The following is a 21,315-nucleotide window of genomic DNA, read 5'->3' on the forward strand; positions in this document are numbered from 1 at the left end:
AAGGTGCTGAAAAGTGCATGTTGCAATTGTTTGGTAATCTGCAAACTATATTCTACCATACGTGCACCAGTTGATTTTCATAAACACTAGAGGGCACTGGTTGTTAACAATTCATGCCCAACTGGTCTAATGCAGTAGAATTGCAGCAATGATTCTAGACCCTATATGAGTAAAATGAAGCATAAGAGAAGATAGATGTACACTCTATGGAAAATGATCTTTTATTACCAAAGATTTTGATGCCTGTCAAACTAGATAAACCTTCAGTTAGGATCTTTGGAATGTAAAAGTTCATAAATGAAACGAATATTTGCCCTCCGCCCTGTAGTAGTTATACTTGCAGTTAGTTGTGGGGTATAATGTAATTTTTTATTCAAATTTTTAAAAATCATACTTTAGTACAAGTTTACAGGTCTGTTTTCTACAGTGATAACTGGGGAAGAAGTCTGTGACAGCAAAGGATGCTTTAGCTTATCGAGTCTGCTCACAATAAACTTGTGAATGATTATTCTTTAATAATAATATTACTCAGAGCAACAGTGTATATGTTAATTTAGAGAAATTAATTTTAATCATTTATCTCCTCTGTTTATTTAAAAATCACGCAGGACTGTCAGTATCTCTATCATTCCCCACAAATTGCCATTCCCTCACTGGTTCACCAATGATTACTAGTTCAACTCCATTTTAAATATATTAATCGATTCAACATCAGCTGTCATTTCTAAGAATCTTTTTCACAAATCCATCATTGAGGGTTGGGTTGAGTTGAGGGAATTTTTTTTTGTCAAAGTAAGTTTATCCTGTTCTGTAACAAAGTGAATTTCATCCTATGCTCATCAAGCATAATACAACTTAAATAATGTTGATTTCAACTTAGAGTCTGGCATTACTTTGAAAACTAGATCACATCTATCCTTATTCATGTTCCAAACAAGATTAATTTTGTTGTGGAAGTCTTTTGATGACTTTATTTCTTTCAGTATGCAGGCTCTCTGATAAGTGTTTGAATCCTTTCCAATCTGTTTTCCATGCTCCAAGCTTGGGCTCAGACTCATCCAAATAAGGATGCTATTTATCAGATACAATGGTGAAGTTTTACAGATGAGTTTAAGACCAGCTCTGTGTTCCAGATTTGTCTCATGAAATAACTACACCATGCTGACTAGATGTTTTCCTGCTTCTGTCGTTTCTGTATACTTATTTTTGTCTCCAGAAATTATGCAGGCTTTCTTTTAATATTGCAATTAGTTTAAGAATATCAACCAGGTGTTCTGGCAAATCAGTTGACACTGCTGAAAACCATTTTGAGGTTGAATCCTTCTACAGATTTAAAGGCAGTCCTTCTGCCCTTCTGCTTAGGCCAAATTCATGTCACATAAAAGAGAAGTGTCTCCTCAGAATAGGACTTCTTAGTTTAACATGAATCCACAGCTATTTTCCCCCCAAATGCACTAGTTAATATTGTGCAACGAAATGGTCTGAAGTATCTCAAGCTTTCCACATAATTGGCTCAATCAAGAGTCAGAATGTACTATTTTGCTTCATCCTCGATGTCTACCGTAGAGCTTAGCATCATTAAACATGTAAAAATGTGATCATTCACAATGGACTAGTTCACATTCCCATTACAAGAAACTTTCTGTTATTGCAGGTTTCTATTTTTTGTCAAATGCTCAATAAGTTTAAGTGTCCTCTTAGGATTGCATGAAGAACTTCTGTTGAAATTCCAAGTAAATTTTCATCAATCAATTATCCAATTCACAAACTTCAGCCAGTGTCATTAGTGCCCCGTTCTACTAATACAATGTTGACCGTGCTGGATCAGTGACAGCGTGCTTATCTCTAAAGCAAAGATTCTGAGTTTAAGTCTGACTCCAGAGACCAGAGTACATTATTTAGGCTGACAGTTCAATGTCAAATGTGTCATCTTTAGTCATGATCAATAAAAGGGCAGGTTCCATGATTTAAATAAGTGCAGAAGGTACTGTCTAGTATTCTAGTCAAAAGTCATCCCCCGAGCAACATTGTTCAACCAGATTATCTCGTCATTTTCTCACTGCCCTTTATGGGCCCTTGCTTTTGGATGCCCTCAGGTGTTATGTGTATGTGTTATGAAGATGTGGGTGTACTGTACCTTTAAGAGAGTAAAAGCTAGCAGTGACAGCATCAAGTGTTCCGAATAAAATACAATGTAACATGTGTTCCAGCTACTGGAGTAGCTAGTTGCCCGGAAATGTCTAAACAGATTTGAATTTGGCCAGTTAGTTTAAATTATACCCCCAAAAAGTACCAAATTCCTATCAAGTGTGAATTGAGTATATTGACAATCTTAAAAGCCAATGCACAATCTGATGCTTTAGGGTGTAAGACCAGGGAAAATTGAACAGTTGGGAGGAGAGCTGCCACCAGACCAACAGTTGTAGACTGCTAGTCAGAACTCTGAGAGGTACTTGTCTAGAGAAGGAGTTTGTCCAGAGAAAAGCCTCAATAATGACCTGGAAAGCCAATCTACAGACGAAGGTAAAGAGAAGATTCAACCGCTGGCTGGTTTTAAAATTTGGATTTTTCTGTAAATCTTAATGGGGAGTTTTATTGGACTGGTGTTATAGAAGGGAAGGTAAAAAAATAAATAAGTTAGAGAAAGGAATTGTAAGTAGTTGTTAATTACTCTCTGTTAAACTTATAAGAAATAAAGTTGTTAATTTTTACTTAGTTCTTGGCCAGTTGAATTTTTACAGATTACTGCATGGGATAAACCTTTTGTGTTGCTGGTTTAAAATTAAGCAGGAGGGTTTACCCCGTGTCGTAACACGTGCGCAGCTGTGGATCTTGTGTTACCTGACCTACAATTGGCAAGCAACTATTTCATCCAATTCTTAGCAAGAGTACTTCTTCACTCTCATAGTGAGTGCCAAATTATCAATGAGCTCATTTAGCATCTTGATGCCAGCACATTGTGATAAGCATAGCACTCAAGCTAATGTAGAACTTGTGCTAATCCTGATTACTCAGATCGCACTGTTGTACAATTCGATAAAAGCCCAACTTTAATTTGGTGTGTAGGTTAACACCTGTCTGTAGAGTCAGGTAATTTTTGTCATGTAAATGGACTTTTATTGATTTAAAAGTTATTATTCCAGGTGCTATACTGGCATTCATGTTGGGATTTTTTCAAATTGCACTGGATGATTGTGAGGAAATGTACCGGAAACTGGGAACTGATGTATTCAAGCAGAATGTAATTGTTGGAACAATGAAAATGGGCTGGAGCCATGCCTTTTATGAAAGTGAGCCTTGGGAAAAAATACTGAAGTAAGTTTGTTTTTAGATTTCTTTGATGCTTATTATAAACTGTCCTAAATTCAGAAGATTTGGTCGTTACTTGTGATTAGCACAGGCATTTTGGGATGTCCCAGTGTTAGTACATGTGCCAGTTCATTGAAAGAAACGTGGTTCAAAAGTAGGCTGATTTTCTGCTAGTTTGTCATATTACAATTATGAAGTTATGGTAAGGACAGACCAGGCTGAAACTACACTGTTTGGATAAATATTGCTAAAATGTAAATATAAATAAAATGACCTGTCCTGGTGAAACAGGCTGATCGCTTATTGTCCAGTGTTAGCTTTTAACATCAATACATTTGTATCAAAATTAGTAACTTGGAGTATCTTATTTCCAGCAATGTTCATGAAGAGCTTTTGTATGATGATTTTGATGACAGTTTGAATTGTACTGCCCAACACACCATTGTTGCAATTATATTGAAGCCAGAAAACTTAAACCTTGCAGCTAGCTAACTTAAACCTAAAGCCTTCAACCCTGCCTCACTTGATTTATTTTTAAAGAAACCTGTGTTGCGGACCACTGGACAAATGACTTCAATACCACAGTGAAAGTGATATAGTGAAGGACACCATGCATTGGATGCATCATCGTTCACAAGAAGAAATTTATTCCAGCAGTTCAATCACTGCTGATAGCTAGTTTCAAAAGGGCATTGATGGCCCAATTGTACTTCCTGTAAGTTAATGGGTTTGCAGTGGGATAAAACTGGACCCATGGGGTCCAGAAGCTTTCAGTGAGGAAATGGTGTGTGCATTCCAAATATAAATGCATCCAGCTACATATTGAAGCATATTTTGGCAGTTGAATGAGAAACGCTACCTAATTTTTTTTTTTGCATCAGGCACAGACCAAAATGGCCATCGCAGATGATTTGGAATGGATCGTCAAGTTGTCCTTTACAAGATCCTGATTAGAATCCTACCACGACATTTAAACATACCAGACTTGCAACATCATGTTTTGGGCTAGAATGCAAGAGCTTTGTCCCTTCACCTTAACAATTGTCTAAAATGTCCATGCAGAGTAGTTATTTACAGGGAACGTTTTTTAAGGATATTGCTATTGCCTAAATTTTTTACATTTAAAAAATCCTCCAGTTGATCAGTGTTGCAAAGCCATGCAGTAGGTCATGGAAAAGTGCAGGTCAAGAAAATTCTGATATTGCCTTTTCAATGTTCAAGTTGTAGCTTCGAACTGTCATAATTACCCTGAGCTGATCTCCTTTAGCAAGTTTTGGAATGAAGGAATAAGCTGGCACTTAGAGTGCAGCAATTTCTCCCTTTTCCCCAAATTCCCAAGTTCTTGTGCATTACCAACACAAGAAAATCGAATGATTGGTGAAGCTATAAAGTTTTCATGTATGAAAATGCCATTGGGGTTTCACTTTAAGAATTGAACTACTGGTCTGGAAATTTGTGGATACTTTTTTAGGTGCAAGGGACTTCCAAGAATTTTAGGCAAAATATGCCATCAAAAATTTCCTGTTTTTTTTTCCCATAGTTTGGAGGTGCCGGTGTTGGACTGGGGTTTATTTGGAAGTACTAGCTTTCGGAGCTCCTTCATCAGGTAGCTAGTGGAGCAGGATCATAGGACATAGAATTTAGAGTAAAAGATCAATGTCAAATAACTGATGCAATGTATTAAACAAACCTAGAATGCTGTTAAGTCTTTAATCACTTAGAAAGTGATTTATGGTTGCAGGTTTCTATTCATTAATACAAGGATTCCAGAACTACTTCCAAGTCACATTCCTGAGATAACTTAAGGTTTTATTTTAAAAAAGTGACATCTCAGCTCAGAAATGCATTAAAGGTGTGAGGTTAGAGTCTGTCTGTATCCCAACCTTGAGTTAGACTGGTTCTATTCCTAAAGTAGGAATTGAAGAAGAGTCACATGGAATGACTGCTTGCATATTGTGTGCTTTTTCAACAAAATAAATGTACCTGCAAATGCAAATTCACCCCTTGGACTTATATTTGTGTGTTGGAGAGTGGGGATGTGTGTGTGTGTGTAAGTAATTGAGTGTGCGCTGGAGTGTGACAGAGCATATGACTGTGGGAAGGTGTGTGTGTGTGTGTCAGAGAGAACTCTCTCAGACTCACACACACACACACACACGTGTCTGTGGGGTGAATTTCCATTTTCAGTGACATTCTGTTTTGTTCAAAAAGCATTTAATCTGTAGACAGTAAGTCCACGTGACCTTTTATTAATTCCTACTTTGGAAGTTGAACCAGTCTGATTCAATGTTGGGATACAGACCGACTCTCTAACCTCACACCTTTCATGCATTTCTGAGCTGAGATGTCACCTTTTTTGTATAAAACCTTAAGTTATCTCAGGAATGTGACTTGGAAGTAGTTCTGGCATTCACATATGAATGAATTGAAACCTGCAACCATAATCACATTGAGTGATTTTAAAGACAACAGCAATCTAGGTTTGTTCAATACATGGCATCAATTGTATGACACATTGATTCTTTACTATAAATTCTGTGTCCTATGATCCTGCTCCACTAGCTACCTGATGAAGGAGCAGTGTTCCGAATGCTTGTACTTGCAAAGAAACCTGTCAGACTATCACCTGATGTTGTGTGAATTTCATTTTTTTTTTCAACGTTCTGAACAAGGCCCAGTATATGTTGCTGACTTTAGAAAATGTGCACTGTGTGAAAGCCTTCAAAATGAAAATTAGTAACTTTCTTGAGCATGTTTAAAATCTTTTGTACTCTGAATGGTAAATATTATTAATCTTAAAGCTAAATTCAAAAATATTGTTTGTTAATACAATCAGCATTCTAAAGAATGAAGTAATAAAATTAAGAAACTCATTGACCTGCACTGCTTTCAAACAAAGGCCACTATTTGTCGAAGTAGACTACTTTTAGTTGTTACATGATAATGGTATTATTCCAACCCCACTTACAGGCAAGTTCTCAATTAACAAACTCATCATGTGAGTGATAGGAAGTTGAACGAGAACACACACACACACACACACACACACACACACACACACACACACACACACACACACACCAACCCCGCAGCAACTATCAATGATTCAAGTTCTCACAATTATGTTTTATTGGTCTAAATTACATTTGAAATCTTTTACAACGCTGGTTAATAACATTCTTAATTACAGAGAGAGAATGGGTGAAGAACTTTTAATTCAAACTGCAAGGAACCCTAAAAGTCCTAAGGTGAGTTATCCTTTGCTATTACAAAAGTTTATAATATAATGTGTTTGTTGTATTGACTTAATATATTGCCTCCTTTTGTAATCATTACCATCAATTTTTCAATTTAAAAAAAATACACTTGTAGTCCTTTTGGCCCTGAATCTGATCCGTACAAGATCGAAGTATAATTTCTTTTTCCCTCAGCAGTGATTATTTTCTCCAGCAAAATTGATCACCAATTGTACTGAAGTAAAATTCTACTCAGGGTAGTATTAACCAAAATTAAGGTAGAAAATTGGCTGTAATAATAGAAACTTGGAAGCAACTGTGGAATTATGGAATGACAGCTCATTTTCAAGTCAATGACAGGTGAAAGTAAGCAGGAATATACACTGAATGCACAATTTGTAAAAAGGACTAAGCTTACATTTGTAAGGTTAATCCAGGTATTTATATAAGCAACAATAAGCGTCTTTTTTTTTCTTGCTTAAATACTTGCTATAGTTCTTTAGATGAAAATTGTAATGTGGAAGAATTGATATGACGATGTTCAAGCAGAGAGGATGAGGTCCTAACTGAGGGGTACAAGAGCAGGGCTGATTAATTCAATTTTTGGGATGGTTGGAAAAGAGGGATGACTAAAGAGTTGAGGATTAGTGTTTAAAGATTCATGTTTATCATTTTTAATCCCTTTTTACTTGCTTTGTATAATAAGGGTTTTGAAATTTAAACTTTTATGATTATTATTTTGTGGAGGTAAGTGCTCTTCTGGGACAGTACCATTGATATTAATGTAATATTTAAATACTACTTTCCATGCAAAGTATGGAATCTGGAATCCACAATCCAAACTGTCAGTTACTACTTGAAGGTTGATGCAGATTCATCAGGATCATCCAGAACCTTCTCTGGACTGCATCTAATGCCAATATACACTGTTTTTGATCAGTGGCCTAAAACTGTTCACAGTATTCCAGCTGTTGTCTGATTCATGCCTTGTAAGTTTTAGCAAAACCTCTGCACTTTTGAATTAAAGGCAAAAGGTAACCCTTGGCCTCTTCTCCAAATTCTACTCTTAAATACCTTTATCTTCTTTCTCTCAGTTTTACCTCCAAGAAACTCATGGACCACTTGCTTCCAAACTTAAGCTCATCTTATCAGCTGTACCACTTCCTTTTTACCCCTCACCAGTCAGACCAAACACTCTATTCTGTTTCTACCCAAACTTGCATCTTTATCTAGTTCCTTTCTCTTTGTTTCTACATATATTTTTTCCATGTCTAGAAGTTCATCCTACTTTTTCAACCCTATTCTCAATAAGCTGCCCACTTTCTTCCTGGCTGACAAGTAATTTAACATTGTTAATAGTTCTCTGCTTCCTGATAATGTTTCATTTTTCCTGTCCTTCAAGTCAGCTCTCATCATCCACTTCAAATACCCAAACCTTGACCACACCAGCCTTGCAAGTTATGATGCTATCTTGGCACAGATCCAAGTACGTCCAAGACAGGCAGTGTTGCAAACAGTGTAGATAGAAATGTAATGACAAACCATTATTGGTAGATTAAATGAATGAGCAAAACTATGGTAAATGTGAGATTATCCACTTTGAAGCTATTAATGTCAACTGGGCGGCACAGTGGCTCAGTTGATAGCACTGCTGCCTCACAGCGCCAGAGACCTGTGTTCAATTCCCATCTCAGGCAACTGTCTGTGTGGAGTTTGCACATTCTCCCCGTGTCTGCGTGGGTTTCCTCCGGGTGCTCCGGTTTCCTCCCACAGTCCAAAAATGTGCAGGTCAGGTGAATTGGCCATGCTAAAAGTGTGAGGTGAAGGGGTAAACGTAGGGAAATGGGTCTGGGTGTGTTGCTCTTCAGAGGGTCGGTGTGGACTTGTTGGGCCGAAGGGCCTGTTTCCACACTGTAAGTAACCTAATCTAAGTAAGTAATCTAATTGGCCTGATTATACTAAGTTAGAAGCCTGATGGCCTACTGTAACCATGTACTTATTGTGATGGTATAACAGGCAAAGCGGAAAAGGATATTTCATGGGGATTGATAATGCTCATCAAAATGGGATACCTTTTGTGCAACTAAACTCTGAGGGCAAGCATAGATTTGATGTTAAAGGCAGCTGGAAAACACTATTCCATTTTATCACAGAGTAAATGCAGAGATTATTGCTCGAGCAGAGTAGAAATCCTCGTGACCACAGCTTGATAATTCCACTGACTTGACCGAATTTCTACTTTTTTTTACTTCATGGACTGTGAGAATTTGACGATTTATGGTCAGTAATACAGACAATCTTCCCTCTTGAACCAGGAGGCATTCAAGGTTGCTCTGCTGAAATTACTAATACTGCATAGGCATTGGAAGCTCCCTGGAACATTTAATTCAGAACCAGATCACACTAAGCATTATACTTACTAGGAAGTCCAGAGGCCAGCAATGAAATGTTTTGTAAATGGGTGTTGGGCAGGACTGATTGTAGTAGGATTATATAGATTTGAGTCATAGAGATGTACACCACAGAAACAGACCCTTCGGTCCAACTCATCCAAGCCGACTGGATGTCCTAATCTAATCTAGTCCCATTTGCCAGCACTTGGCCCATATCCCTCTAAACCCTACCTATTCATATACCCACTCAGATGCCTATTAAATGCTGTAATTGTACCTGCCTCCTCCACTACTTCTTCCTCTGGCAGCTTATTCCATACATACACCACTCTCTCTGCATGAAAAAGTTGCCTCTTAGATCCCTTTTGTATCTTTTCCCTCTCACCTTAAACCTATGCCCTCTAGTTTAGATTAGATTACTTACAGTGTGGAAATAGGCCCTTCGGCCCAACCAAGTCCACACCGACCCTCTGAAGAGCAACCCACCCAACCTGCACATTTTTGGACTGCGGGAGGAAACCGGAGCACCCGAAGGAAACCCACACAAACACTGGGAGAATGTGTAAATTCCACACAGTTTCTTGAGGCGGGAATTGAACCCGGGTCTCTGGCGCTGTTAGGCAGTAGTGCTAACCACTCTTTCTTTCCCCCCTCCATCCCCCCAACCCAGGGAAAATACCTTTTTCTATTTATCCTATCCATGCCCCTCATGATTTTATAAACCTCTGAGGTCACCTCTCAGCCTTCGATGCTCCAGGGAAAAACAACCCCAGCGTGTTCAACCTCTCCCGAGAGCCCAAACCCTCCAACCCTGGCAACACCCTTGTAAATCTTTTCTGAATCCTTTCAAATGTCGCAGCATCCTTCCGATAGGAAGGAGACCGGAATTGCATGCAATATTCCAACAGTGGCCTAACCAATGACCTGTACAGCCGCAACATGACCTCAAACTCCTGTACTCTACACTCTGACCAATAAAGGAAAGCATACCAAACACTGCCTTCACTATCCTGTCTGCCTGGGACTCTGCTTTCAAGGAACTATGAACCTGCACTCTTTGTTCAGCAACACTCCCTAGGACCTTACCATTAAGGGTATAAGTCCTGCTAAGATTTGCCTTTCCAAAATGCAGCACCTCACATTTATCTAAATTAAACTCCATCTGCCAGTTCTCAGCCATCTGATAAAGATCCATTTGTATTCTGAGGTAACCTTTTTTGCTGTCCACTACACCTCCAATTTTGGTGCCATCTGCAAACTTACTAACTGTACCTCTTATACTCCCATCCAAATCATTTATATATATATATATATATATAACAAAAATTAGTGGACACTGCACCGATCCTATGGCACTCCACTGGTCACAGGCCTCCAGTCTGAAAAGCAACCCTCCACTACCCACCCTCTGTCTTCTACCTTCAAGCTAGTTCTGTGTCCAAATGGCTCATTCTCCCTGTATTGCTTGAGATCTAACCTTGCTAACCAGTCTCCCATGGGGAACCTTGTTGAACGTCTTACTGAAGTCCATATAACTCACATCTACCGCCCAGCCCTCATCAGTCCTCTTTCTTCCTTCTTCAAAAGACTCAATCAAGTTTGTGAGACATGATTTCCCATGCACAAAGCCATATTGACTATCCTTAATCAGTCCTTGCTGTTCCAAATACATGTGATTCCTGTCCCTCAGGATAGGTTTGATAGTTTTGTATTTAAAAAAACACTTTCCACATTGGTCAGTGTACAAGTGGAACCATGTAACCTCCTAAGTATTGGTATTTATCTTAAAGTTTTGTTTTTCTTGCTGTTTTTGAAGATTTCTCGGCCTTTTTTGTGAGGGTAGGGAATTGTTTTGACCAATTAGGCTGTAAAATGTGAAGCTGCCAACTAAAATTTATGTATTAGAACCTTTGATAAGTTTTTCAGGTCATGAGTCATCGATTGAGATTACCTTAATACACAGTCCAAATTTAAAATTAAATAGGTTTATAGGTCTTTTTCCTTTCTAGCTAATGTAATTACAATTAGTGCTGACCAGTAGAAAATAAATGGGTGAATGTAATCAAAGACATTTTATAAAATAATGTGAAGGGGGAAAAAATCTATTATGCTGAGGTTGGCTTTATTGATGAAAGTTATTTTAAGTGCATTTAATGTGCCATTTTAGAAGGTTTTCTTCATATATCTTTCGAAATGGGTCCCTTAATGTATTCAGGAAATTAGTATAGGAACATTCCTTTCATAAGGCCGTAACATATAGGAATAGAAGGAACCTTTTCAGATCAACTCATCCATGCTGACCAGATATCCAAAATTAATCTCGTCCTATTTGCCAGCATATGTTGGTACATATCCCTCAACCCGGCCTATTCATAAACCCATCCATATGCCTTTCAAATGTTGTAATTGTACCAACCGACTCCACTTCCTCTGCGGAAAAGGTTTCCCCTTAGGTGCCTATTAAATCTTAATCCCCTAACCTTAAATCTATGCCCTTGAGTTTTGGATTCCTCCATCCCAGGGAAAAGACCTTATTTGTTTACCCTAACCATGCCCCTTATGATTTTATAAACCTCTATAAGGCCCTTCCACAGTCTCCAACACTCCAGGGAAAACAGCCCCACTCTACTCAGCCTCTCCCTATAGCTCGAGCCCTCCAACCCTGGCAACGTCCTTGTAAATCTTTTCTGAACCCTTTCAAGTTTCATAACATTCTAGGAGACCAAAATTGCAAAAAGTATTCCAATAGTGGCCTAAACAATGTCCTGTATAGTGCAATATGACCTCCCAAATCCTATCCTCAATGCATTGACCAACAAAGGAAAGCATACCAAACACCTTCACTATCCCATCTACCTGTGACTCCACTTTCAAGGAACTATGAACCTGCACTCTAAGGTCTCTTTGTTCAGCAACACTGCCCACGACCTTACCATTAAATGGATAATACCTGCTCTGATTTACTTTCCAAAATGCAGCACCTCACATTTATCTAAATTAAACTCCATGTGGCATTCCTTGGCCAATTGGCCCATCTGATCAAGATCTCGTTGTACTCTGAGACAACCACCTGCGCTGTCCACTACACCTCCAATTTTGATGTCATCTGCAAACTTACTGATCATACCACTTATGTTCACATCCAAATCATTTATATCGAGAGTGTGGTGCTGGAACAGCACAGCAAGTAAGGCAGCATCCGAGAAGCAGGAAAATTTCGGACGTAAGCCGGAAGCAACATTTCGGACGTAAGCCCTTCGTCAGGAACACTGATGAAGGGTTTATGTCCGAAGCTTCGATTCTCCTGTTCCTCAGATGCTACCTGACCTGCTGTGCTTTTCCAGCACCACACTCTCGACTCTGATCTCCAGCATCTGCAATTCTGACTTTCTCCAAATCGTTTATATAAATGACAAAAAGCAGTGGATCCAGCACCGATCCTTGTTGCACACCACTGGTCACTGGCCTCTAGTCTGAAATACAATATCCCACCACCACTCTGTCTTCTACCTTCAAGCCAGTTCTATATCCAAATAGCTAGTTCTCCCTCTATTCTGTGTGATTTAACGTTGCTAATCAGTGTGCCATGAAGAACATTGTCGAATGCCTTACTGAAGTCCATATAGACCACAACCACCGCTCTGCCCTCCTCAATTCTCTTTGTTACACCAAAAAATCAATCAAGTTCATGAGACTCAATTTTCCATGTTGTTGGTTCCACTGTGTAAAATGACCGCTGGCTGGTCCTGCTACTCTGAGATATTCTGCACTCTATCCAAAATATCGTTGGTCCTAGCTCCAGGGAGGCAACACACCTTTCCGATGTCTTGCTGTCAGCTGCAGGATCATCTGTCTGTATCTCTAACTAGGGAGTTTCCGATCACAATTGACTGTTTGGAACCTGGGCATACCCCTTGTTACATTTGAGCCAGTACCAGTACCAGAAATCTGGCTGTCAGTGCTACATTCCCTTGCGAGTCTATCACCCCCTGCGTTTTCTAGAACAGCATGCTAGTTTGAGATGGGGATAGCCGCAGGTGACTCCTGTACAATGTGCCTCCCTCCTACCTTTCCCTGAGGTCACTTATCTACCTGACTGTATTTTCAGTTTATCTCCCTCCCTGCATCCATCCATCACATCCCCTAGCTCCTGTAAATTCCTAATTGCCTCTAACTGCCATTCCAACCAATCCATGCGATCCGATAGGATTCTCAACCAAACATACTTCCTGCAGACATAATCATCAGTAACGTGGAAACTCTCCCTAATCTCCCACATCCAACAGGAAGAATGCATCACTCTTACTAAAGGCCATCTTTGCACCTGAACAATCAACAGACCCAGAAATTAGCACAGTCTTACTGCTCTACACATATTGCTCCAGACTAGCTGAGTATTTGTATTTAATCAAGAATCTCTAGCAGCCTGGAATTAAAAAAGAACCCACTCTACTCACTGTTGTGGATTTACAAAAGAAAGCCAGTAAGATTACACTTTTAAAAAGCCGCTCAGTTGCTCCCTGCTGTGAGCTAACACAGGTATCTCCAAGGTTAGCTCTGAATTTCACTGTTCATTTATTTTTCTTTCGAACCAACTCCAATGTACAGAGATACTTGAAAACAGACAGCAAAGTCTGTGCAGGTTATTGTCTAGCCAGACAAAGTGTAGGTTTCTTTCTTCATTTGGATTACTGCCCATGTGGTCAGTGCTATTCATCTGTCTTCCTTCTTTTAAACCAGCCATTTATTTTTTTGATTTTTTTTTTAAAGTTCCAAAGCAATGCAACAGCTTATAAAACAGTAATTCAAGGAAATCAGCTCCAAGACTGAAAATTCCTCAAAATAAAGCTCTTCCAGCCACATTATTTTCCTGTCCTCCATATTGGATTACCCATAATCGTTTGCCCCCAGCATGGATTGCTGTGGCACTCCAGTAGTTACAGTTCATCATCCTGAAAATACCCCCCCTCCCATCTGTCTTTTATTAGCTAATGTTCTATCCGTGCTAATACATTATCTTAATAAGAAAAGAGCCCATGGTGTTTAAGTAGCCTACTGTGTGGTTCTTAGCCTAATGTGTGCTTCCTTATCAAACACCTCTGAAAATCCAAATATATTATGTCTTCTGTTTCTTGATTATTTATTAATGTTGCACTGCTGTGTTAGTAGTTCTGTTTCTGACCCTAATTTATAGTTCCACAATGTAATAGTATGAAGAGAACTATATTTGTTAAGTACATCGGTTTTCTTATGGTCTATGATTAAAATCCATTTGCGTTAGGCAATGTTGTAAAATCATTCTATTATAGATTATTATTTAGAATTGGCACATATATAAGCCCGGTTTTATTATTTTTCTGAAATTTAATAATGGATAAAGGAAGATTATTTTAAATTACGTTGATCAGAGCATAAGAATGCAAAGGATTCTTGCATTCCTGGAAATATCTGATTCAGCTTCTTATTACAAAGCAACAACAAACAAAAAATATGTAGGTCAGCAGAAAAAAAAATCTATAGAAGCTGGAGAATACATGAAAAACAGTAGTCCAGCATCTGTTACCTGTTGAGCTTTGAAGTTCGGTCCCTTTTTTTTTTGCACCAACCTTTAGTGTCCCTCATTTTTTTTGCTTGTCCACAATTCCTGATGACTCTCCCATAGCAAGTATCTCTGTTTTCCCACACTGAAATCCATTTGCCATAGTTTGCCCACCTACTCAGTCTGAGTCACTTTTTAACTTGTTCCATCTCAACAACTCACTGCGGCTCCTAACAGTGTTACCTTGGCACTTAAGTTTCAGATGTGTGCCATATAAGGAAAGAGGTTGTGTGAATGATTTCCAGCCAATATGTTTATCTTGTTAAATTACATGATGGATTTATGTTGCATTGGCCTTGATGCTCCTAAGCTAGAAAAGGGAAAAACCAAGCTATGTGTTTGTCCCTAACAGCTATTCTGTTAAAGTCACAAATTTCATATGTATGTCTGCTAATAAGAACATAAAATATATCTGAGTAAAAACCTTGTGACACATGATAACTTAAAGAAGACTTTTTGTATTCCCAATTTGTAAATGAAGCTAAAGTTCTAATATTATAACATGTCTAACATTTTTGCTTTCATTACTTTAGTAGTTCATTATTCCAACATTTAGCACTTTTCAGTTAATGTGTTCCTTAACTATATGTTTAAGTGCACTTTTTGACAAATTTAAATTTCTCTCCTCGTTTTAACTTTCCTGCCGAATGTGAAATAATGTTCTGGGTTTGCCTCACCAGCATTTGCCATTTAATATTTTATATTCCTCCAGTAAAGCTTCATGGTCTTCCTTCTAGATTATAATGAAATAACTGGCATTTATATAAAGCCTTTGGCACAACAAAGTATCTTTCAGTACTCAACAAGACTTAATTGAACTAAAGCTGTAAAGGTCATTGCAACTCTACTTGGGGTTGCTGAGCCACTTTCTCCTATCCCCCTAAAGCAATTTGTGTTTTCCTAGCATAATCAGAATTATAATAGTGTAAGTGCTTTATAAAGTGCTAACCTAACCTCTGAAGGTTGGCTGTGTTTCAGGATTCACTTCGCTTGTTTTGATTAAATTTCTGCATGAAAAATAATCTGTTAAATCTGTCATCTTTGTTATTTCTTTCTGACACTTGGACTTGCTTATCATACACTTTTAACTGGTCTCTGAGATGTAATTGACCACTGCTTTCAGATGTTGACTAACAGTTTATTTTAGGACCATTCCAGAGTTGAAGCCTCCACCTTTTTACAGAAGCTGGTGGCATAGTGGTAGTGGGCTCGTAATCCAGAAACCCAAGCTAATTTTTGGGGGACACTAGATTAAATCCCACCACAGTTAGTGGAATTTAAATTTAAGACATTGGATTTTGTGGTATAGAGGTGGTGTCCCACCTGGCACCAGTGAGCAGCCACCTTCTGGCATAATGGCCGATCTGCTTTCGCTGCTGACCAGTGCTGTGTTAGAACCTAATTTTTCCACTGCAATTAGAATCCCAAACCTCATGATGAAACCCAGCTCACTGTGCACAGTACTCTGAAGTCAGTATGTTGCATAGTTCACAAACTTGCATAAACAAAAGTTGCTGTAAAATTGCAGTGCTCAGAAATACATTTGGCCTTGGTACAGTGTAAATTCTGTGTGGAAGATATAATGTTGTATATTGTTCCAAATGTTTTTTAAAAATGTCTTACTGTTCCTTGGGATGTGAATATCTGTGACATGACTAGCATTTGTCAGCCAAGTATGAAGGTGGAGGTGAGCCACCTCCATGTTGCGGTGTCTGATGTGTTTATACCTACAACACAGGACATACTTGTAATGAAGATCTCTCCAAAAAAACTTTAACTTATTGGTGCAAAGGGTGTTTTGAGGATTTGTAAGCAGAATGTGTTTATATGCCTTAATCTGTGAAGTCAGAATTCACACAATATCAGGTTAAAGTCTAGCAGGTTTATCACAGAAATCACAAGCTTTCAGAGAGCTGCTCCTTTGTCAGATTAAGGGGCACAGGCACAGAATATATAGGCAGAGATATACTGGTAAAATAATTCTAGGTAATTAAGAGTTACAAATAGTGAGTTCAGTGTTGACAGGCTGAATAACAAGTCTTTGCAGGTGATCAAGAGTGTCAGACTGAGAGTTAAGTGTCAACATCTGAAATAACAAGGGAAGGGATAACCTATGAACCAATTAATTAAGACAGAGATAATTACAAATAATCAAAAATAAGATGGTGCTAGAGACAAACCAAATGGCTGGAATAACATGAGTCGGTATTGGAGTCAAACCAAAGTCAATGTATTCAAAAACTGTACAAAAATCACAAGTAATCAAGGTAATGGTGTCAAAACAAAACGGTAAGGAAGACTTTTACAAACAACAGTACGGTGGGGTTGCATGTAGCGTGACATGAGCCTAAGATCATGGTTGAGGTGGTCCTCATAAGTACAGAACTTAGCTGTCAGTTTCTGCTTGGTGATTCTGCGCTGTTGTGTATCTCGAAAGATTCCTTGAATGACGCTTTCCTGAAAATCAGAGGCTGAATGTCCTTGACCACTGAAGTGTTCCCCGACTGAGAGGGAACACTCCAGCCTGGCGACTGTTGTGCGGTGTCTATGAAGATGCTAGTTTCAAATAGTTATCTTTTTGTTGTGTACTACATCATAGAAAAGCAAGAGTTAAGGCAGGGCAAGTGCCTTGCATTACCTAGGAACAGTAGCAGACATATGGTAATGACAGTGAGCTCTCTGTCTGTTTGATTGCAAAGGGCACATGGCCAAATAAGGCTTGTGCTGAAAGCGATGGAAACTGGGATGGGTGGAGTGGAGCAGCCAAATACAAGTTGCTAAGTCATGTGTTGCGTAACTCAAATCATTTCAATTTTATTTCAACCAAGTAAAATTGCAGAATGCACTTTCTAAATCTACTGTATATTTAAATCAAGTTCATAGGAATTTTTTTAACAAGTGACGTTTGAAAATTTTTAGTTTGCATATGAAGGTTGAAGGAGATCTATTGGTGGAATATGATGTAAAAGCAATTTGAATAGAGCTGCATTATGTATCGGAATTATTGCTGAAGTTATTACACTGGTTCCTTATAAAATGGGGATAAATATTCATCTTTTGAATGGTGTAGTTGAATGTTTATAATGCTTTAATTTTCAGGTGGCTGCTGTAAGTACTATTGTAAATAAAGGGACACCACTGAAAGCATTCGTCTTCAGGAACTACAATCACCTTCCCAGTGTACGATCACGCTATATGGGTGGCTGTAAATATAAGCTATGGCAGGCAATTCGAGCATCCTCTGCAGCACCTGGCTATTTCCAAGAATATGCGATTGGCAATGACCTTCATCAGGTATGGCTAACTGCATTATCCCACATCCCCCTGCATTGCTCTTGGTACACCATTTTTGTTTTGACAATTATTAAAATTGTGTTTAGGAAGATCGCTTTCATGCCTTCAAAGTTTCAAAGGAATCTACAAAAGTTAATTACTTTTGAAATACAATTACTTCCATGAAAGCAAAAGTGATAGCCGGTTTACATTCTCAAGGTTCCACTAACAGAGAATTTGTTCACCTGTTGTCATAAAGTTGGCAAAATATTGGCAGGATAGGAGTCTCTCTGCTTGCCATCAAAAACAGTGGGCTGTAAGGGACTACATGTTTTTTGTTTTTGGACAATAGAACGGATATCAGACACTGCTATGCAGCTAAAATATCTGGAGAATTTTTCACCTTGGTAAAATCAAGTAGTGCACATTTTTAGGTGTTGTAGAGAATGTTGCTTTTTAAATCAGTGAGTTTGTTACCTTTAGACTGAGTTGCACCAAGAGCTAGGAGTTCAGGGAAGACTGCCTGACAACGGACCTCAGATTAGTTGAGTTACAGTTTGCAATGAGTCTGGAGGCACAAGACATTTAGAGCTTGCAAATTGAAGATATCTTTCGTTCCATCTTCTGCTGTGTGAATGAAAAGATAAGAACCAAGTTTAAAAAAAAGAGTTCTAACAAGAAGAGACGTAGGCCCACCTGATCAACTATCAAAACGCAGAACTGTTATCACTTTACAGATGGGTTTGTTACTAGTGATTTTTTAAAAAAACTTAAAGCTAATATGATGTGGACATTGCTAGCTGGGCCAGCAGTTATTGCCTCTTCCCAGGTGCCTTTGAGGGATGGTGACCTGTCTGATTTAAACTGTTGTACACCTGCTGTAGATACACCGACAAATAGCACTAGGAGAGAATTTGAGGATTTTGACCAAACAGCAAAACAGGAACTGAGACATTATTTCCAAGTCGTAATGGTAAGTGGCTTGGAGGGGATCTCTCACATTTTTGTGTTCCTATGTATCTGCTGTACCTGTCCATCTTTTTGATAATCATGAGTAAGAAAGTTAGTAGAAAATGAGTTTTGCAGTTAGATGCACAACGTTGATGGTGGAAGGAGTGAGTGGCACCACGTCCACAAACTATTATCCAGCTGTTTTCTCCTGAACAGTGTCAAACTTCGAGTTTTGTTGGTGTTGCAATCATTCAGGCAAGTAGCGAATATTCCATCACGCCCCTGACTTGTGTCTTTGTCGATGGTGTAAAGACTTTGGGGAGTCAGAAGGTTAATTAGTCACTGCAGTTATCCAGTAGCTTCTGACCTGATCTTGTAGCTACAGTACTTATGTGGTTAGTCCCAGCTCAGTTTCTGATTGTTGTTAACTTCTAGGAATTTAATAGCAGTGTCTTCGGTGGTTCTCATGCATTGAATGTCAAAGGACAATAGTTAGGGCTATTGCCTGGCACTTGTGGGATGCAAATTGTAGTATCCACCTTTGCGTTACTTATCAGTTGTCAACCCAAGCCTGGATAGTGTCTATGTCATCTTGTATTTGGATATGGACTACTTCAGTTCCTGAGGAATTGTGAAAGGTGTTGAACATTTGTGCAAGCATCACCATTTTTGACCTTTTTATGAAGGCTGTTGGTGAAGCAGTTGAAGGTGGTCGGCCCAGGACACTATCCTGAGGAATTATTGCAGAGATGTCCTGGAGTTGAGGTGACTGACCTCTAACAATCACAACCATCATTTTTTGTACCAGGTATGACTCAAACCAGCAGAGAGTTTTCCCCTGATTCCTGTTGACTCCAGATTTGTTAGGGCTCCTCAATGCCACACATTCAAATGTGGCCGTGATGTCAAAAAGTCATCTGTGTGAGACCACTTAACCCACTTTTGTCACCTGTATTTCTGGTCTTCAGAATTTTGTTTTCCATCTACAGTTACTATTCCACTGTTAATATCTCTGTGTCAAACCAGCTGTCTTTACTCTGTCTTAATTGTGAATCTGTGTGCACACTTGGATTTTTTGAATGGGTATAATTTAAACCATTTTGTTACAATACATATTTGTTTTCTGTTAATGACAGAATTTGTGTCAATTTCTTTCATCCTCAATAGCAGCAAGTCAGCTGAACTGGTCATATTGGAGGTTCAGTCGAGTCTTTAGCATTTTTTGACAGCTTGCGGAACAGTGGGACTTTTGGATTATCAATGTAATCTTCCCACTTAAGTCATGACAGCTGGATATTGTGGGTCTCTATGACGTGTGTTTTAGGCAGGGGCATTGTAAAATAGGTGAGATTCCCTTTCGTGGCTATAATAGGAAGGGCGATTAGGTGGGAAAATCAGAAGCACTCGAACAAATGTAAGGAACAATTTAATCTTGTGCCTCCATGTCTCAAAAATCAGCTCAATAATGTTCAGAGAATTCTGTGACCCTTCAGTGTTCAAACCTTGTCCAATCATCCTCCTTTTGTTCAGTCATTGGCTTCAGTTATCTAGACCCTTAGAGCTAAAATTCCCTTTACAAATCTCTCTGCCTTGCCTCGTTTTAACATACGGTTTAAAATCTACCTTTTTGGGAAACCATTTATTCGTCTGCACCCTTCGGCCCAGTAACATTTTTCGTCTGGTTGTTGTTTCAGTGTGAAAATGTTGCCACGTGAGTGTGGTGTAATGCTGTTATGGGCAATAAAAGGCACTTTAGCACTCCTAATTTCTGTGTGTGATAATCAGTCAGCCTTCACACTCCTCATCCCTTGTGGGAAGCTAGCTTCAGTAATTATTGTGCAACAACATAGTTGGACATGACTTGATGCCCACTGCTTACATTCTACCAGTACTTGCTGCTGAGAGTCATGAATGAAGACTAGTTTTAGTTAATGTAACTAATGTAAGTCAGCACTCTAATAATAAATAGGCACGGGAAATGGAAAATAAAGTATGAGCAGAAAATTGAGAGTAGTATATCACAAACCAAAATTCTTGATTATTTCCACTTACTATCTCTACTGTTGTACTAATAGCTTTGTTTTTTTTTCATAACACCAAAATGATTTTTGATTACTATCGTTAGGTTGGAGAGTTGGAAGCATGTTTTTTTTTTGCAGGCATATTGCAGGACTGAGACCAATTCTCATGAGTTCATTACTGCTTAAAAGAACCTCTTGCATTCCTGTGATCCAGTCACTGGGATTTAGTGAAAATACATGCAAAATATCCCAACTTTGATTAGAAGCAATTACTGGAATCAGTTGCATTCATAGTTCGTTTAAAACGGCCTTAACTGAGAGTTCCCCAGGACTATCAACCCTTAAGGATAGAATCCATGGCGATTCTTAGCAACAAGCAGCTCAGTGTCCAGAAACATAGAAGCCCGTGTGAGACAGATGTTACATTCGGTCAAGTCAGCATAAGGAGGGAGGAAGTATTGAGTATTCTAAAAGGCATTAAGGTGGACAAGTCCCCAGGTCCGGATGGGATCTATCCCAGGTTACTGAGGGAA

At 38.8% G+C, this 21,315-nt stretch overlaps 1 protein-coding gene across 1 annotated transcript in view; it reads left to right on the top strand.

Moving 5' to 3' along the window:
• pnpla8 (patatin-like phospholipase domain containing 8) overlaps nucleotides 1–21,315 on the top strand; it is a 72,468-nt gene that overhangs the window by 26,632 nt on the left and 24,521 nt on the right. Inside the window, exons 6-8 of the mRNA XM_043709010.1 lie at nucleotides 3,144–3,315; nucleotides 6,500–6,557; nucleotides 17,637–17,831. Coding sequence (XP_043564945.1) covers nucleotides 3,144–3,315; nucleotides 6,500–6,557; nucleotides 17,637–17,831 — 425 coding nt within the window. The remainder of the gene's footprint in view (nucleotides 1–3,143; nucleotides 3,316–6,499; nucleotides 6,558–17,636; nucleotides 17,832–21,315) is intronic.

The sequence above is a fragment of the Chiloscyllium plagiosum genome, chromosome 19 (genome assembly GCF_004010195.1).
Source record: "Chiloscyllium plagiosum isolate BGI_BamShark_2017 chromosome 19, ASM401019v2, whole genome shotgun sequence".
NCBI classification, from domain to species: Eukaryota; Metazoa; Chordata; class Chondrichthyes; order Orectolobiformes; family Hemiscylliidae; genus Chiloscyllium; species Chiloscyllium plagiosum.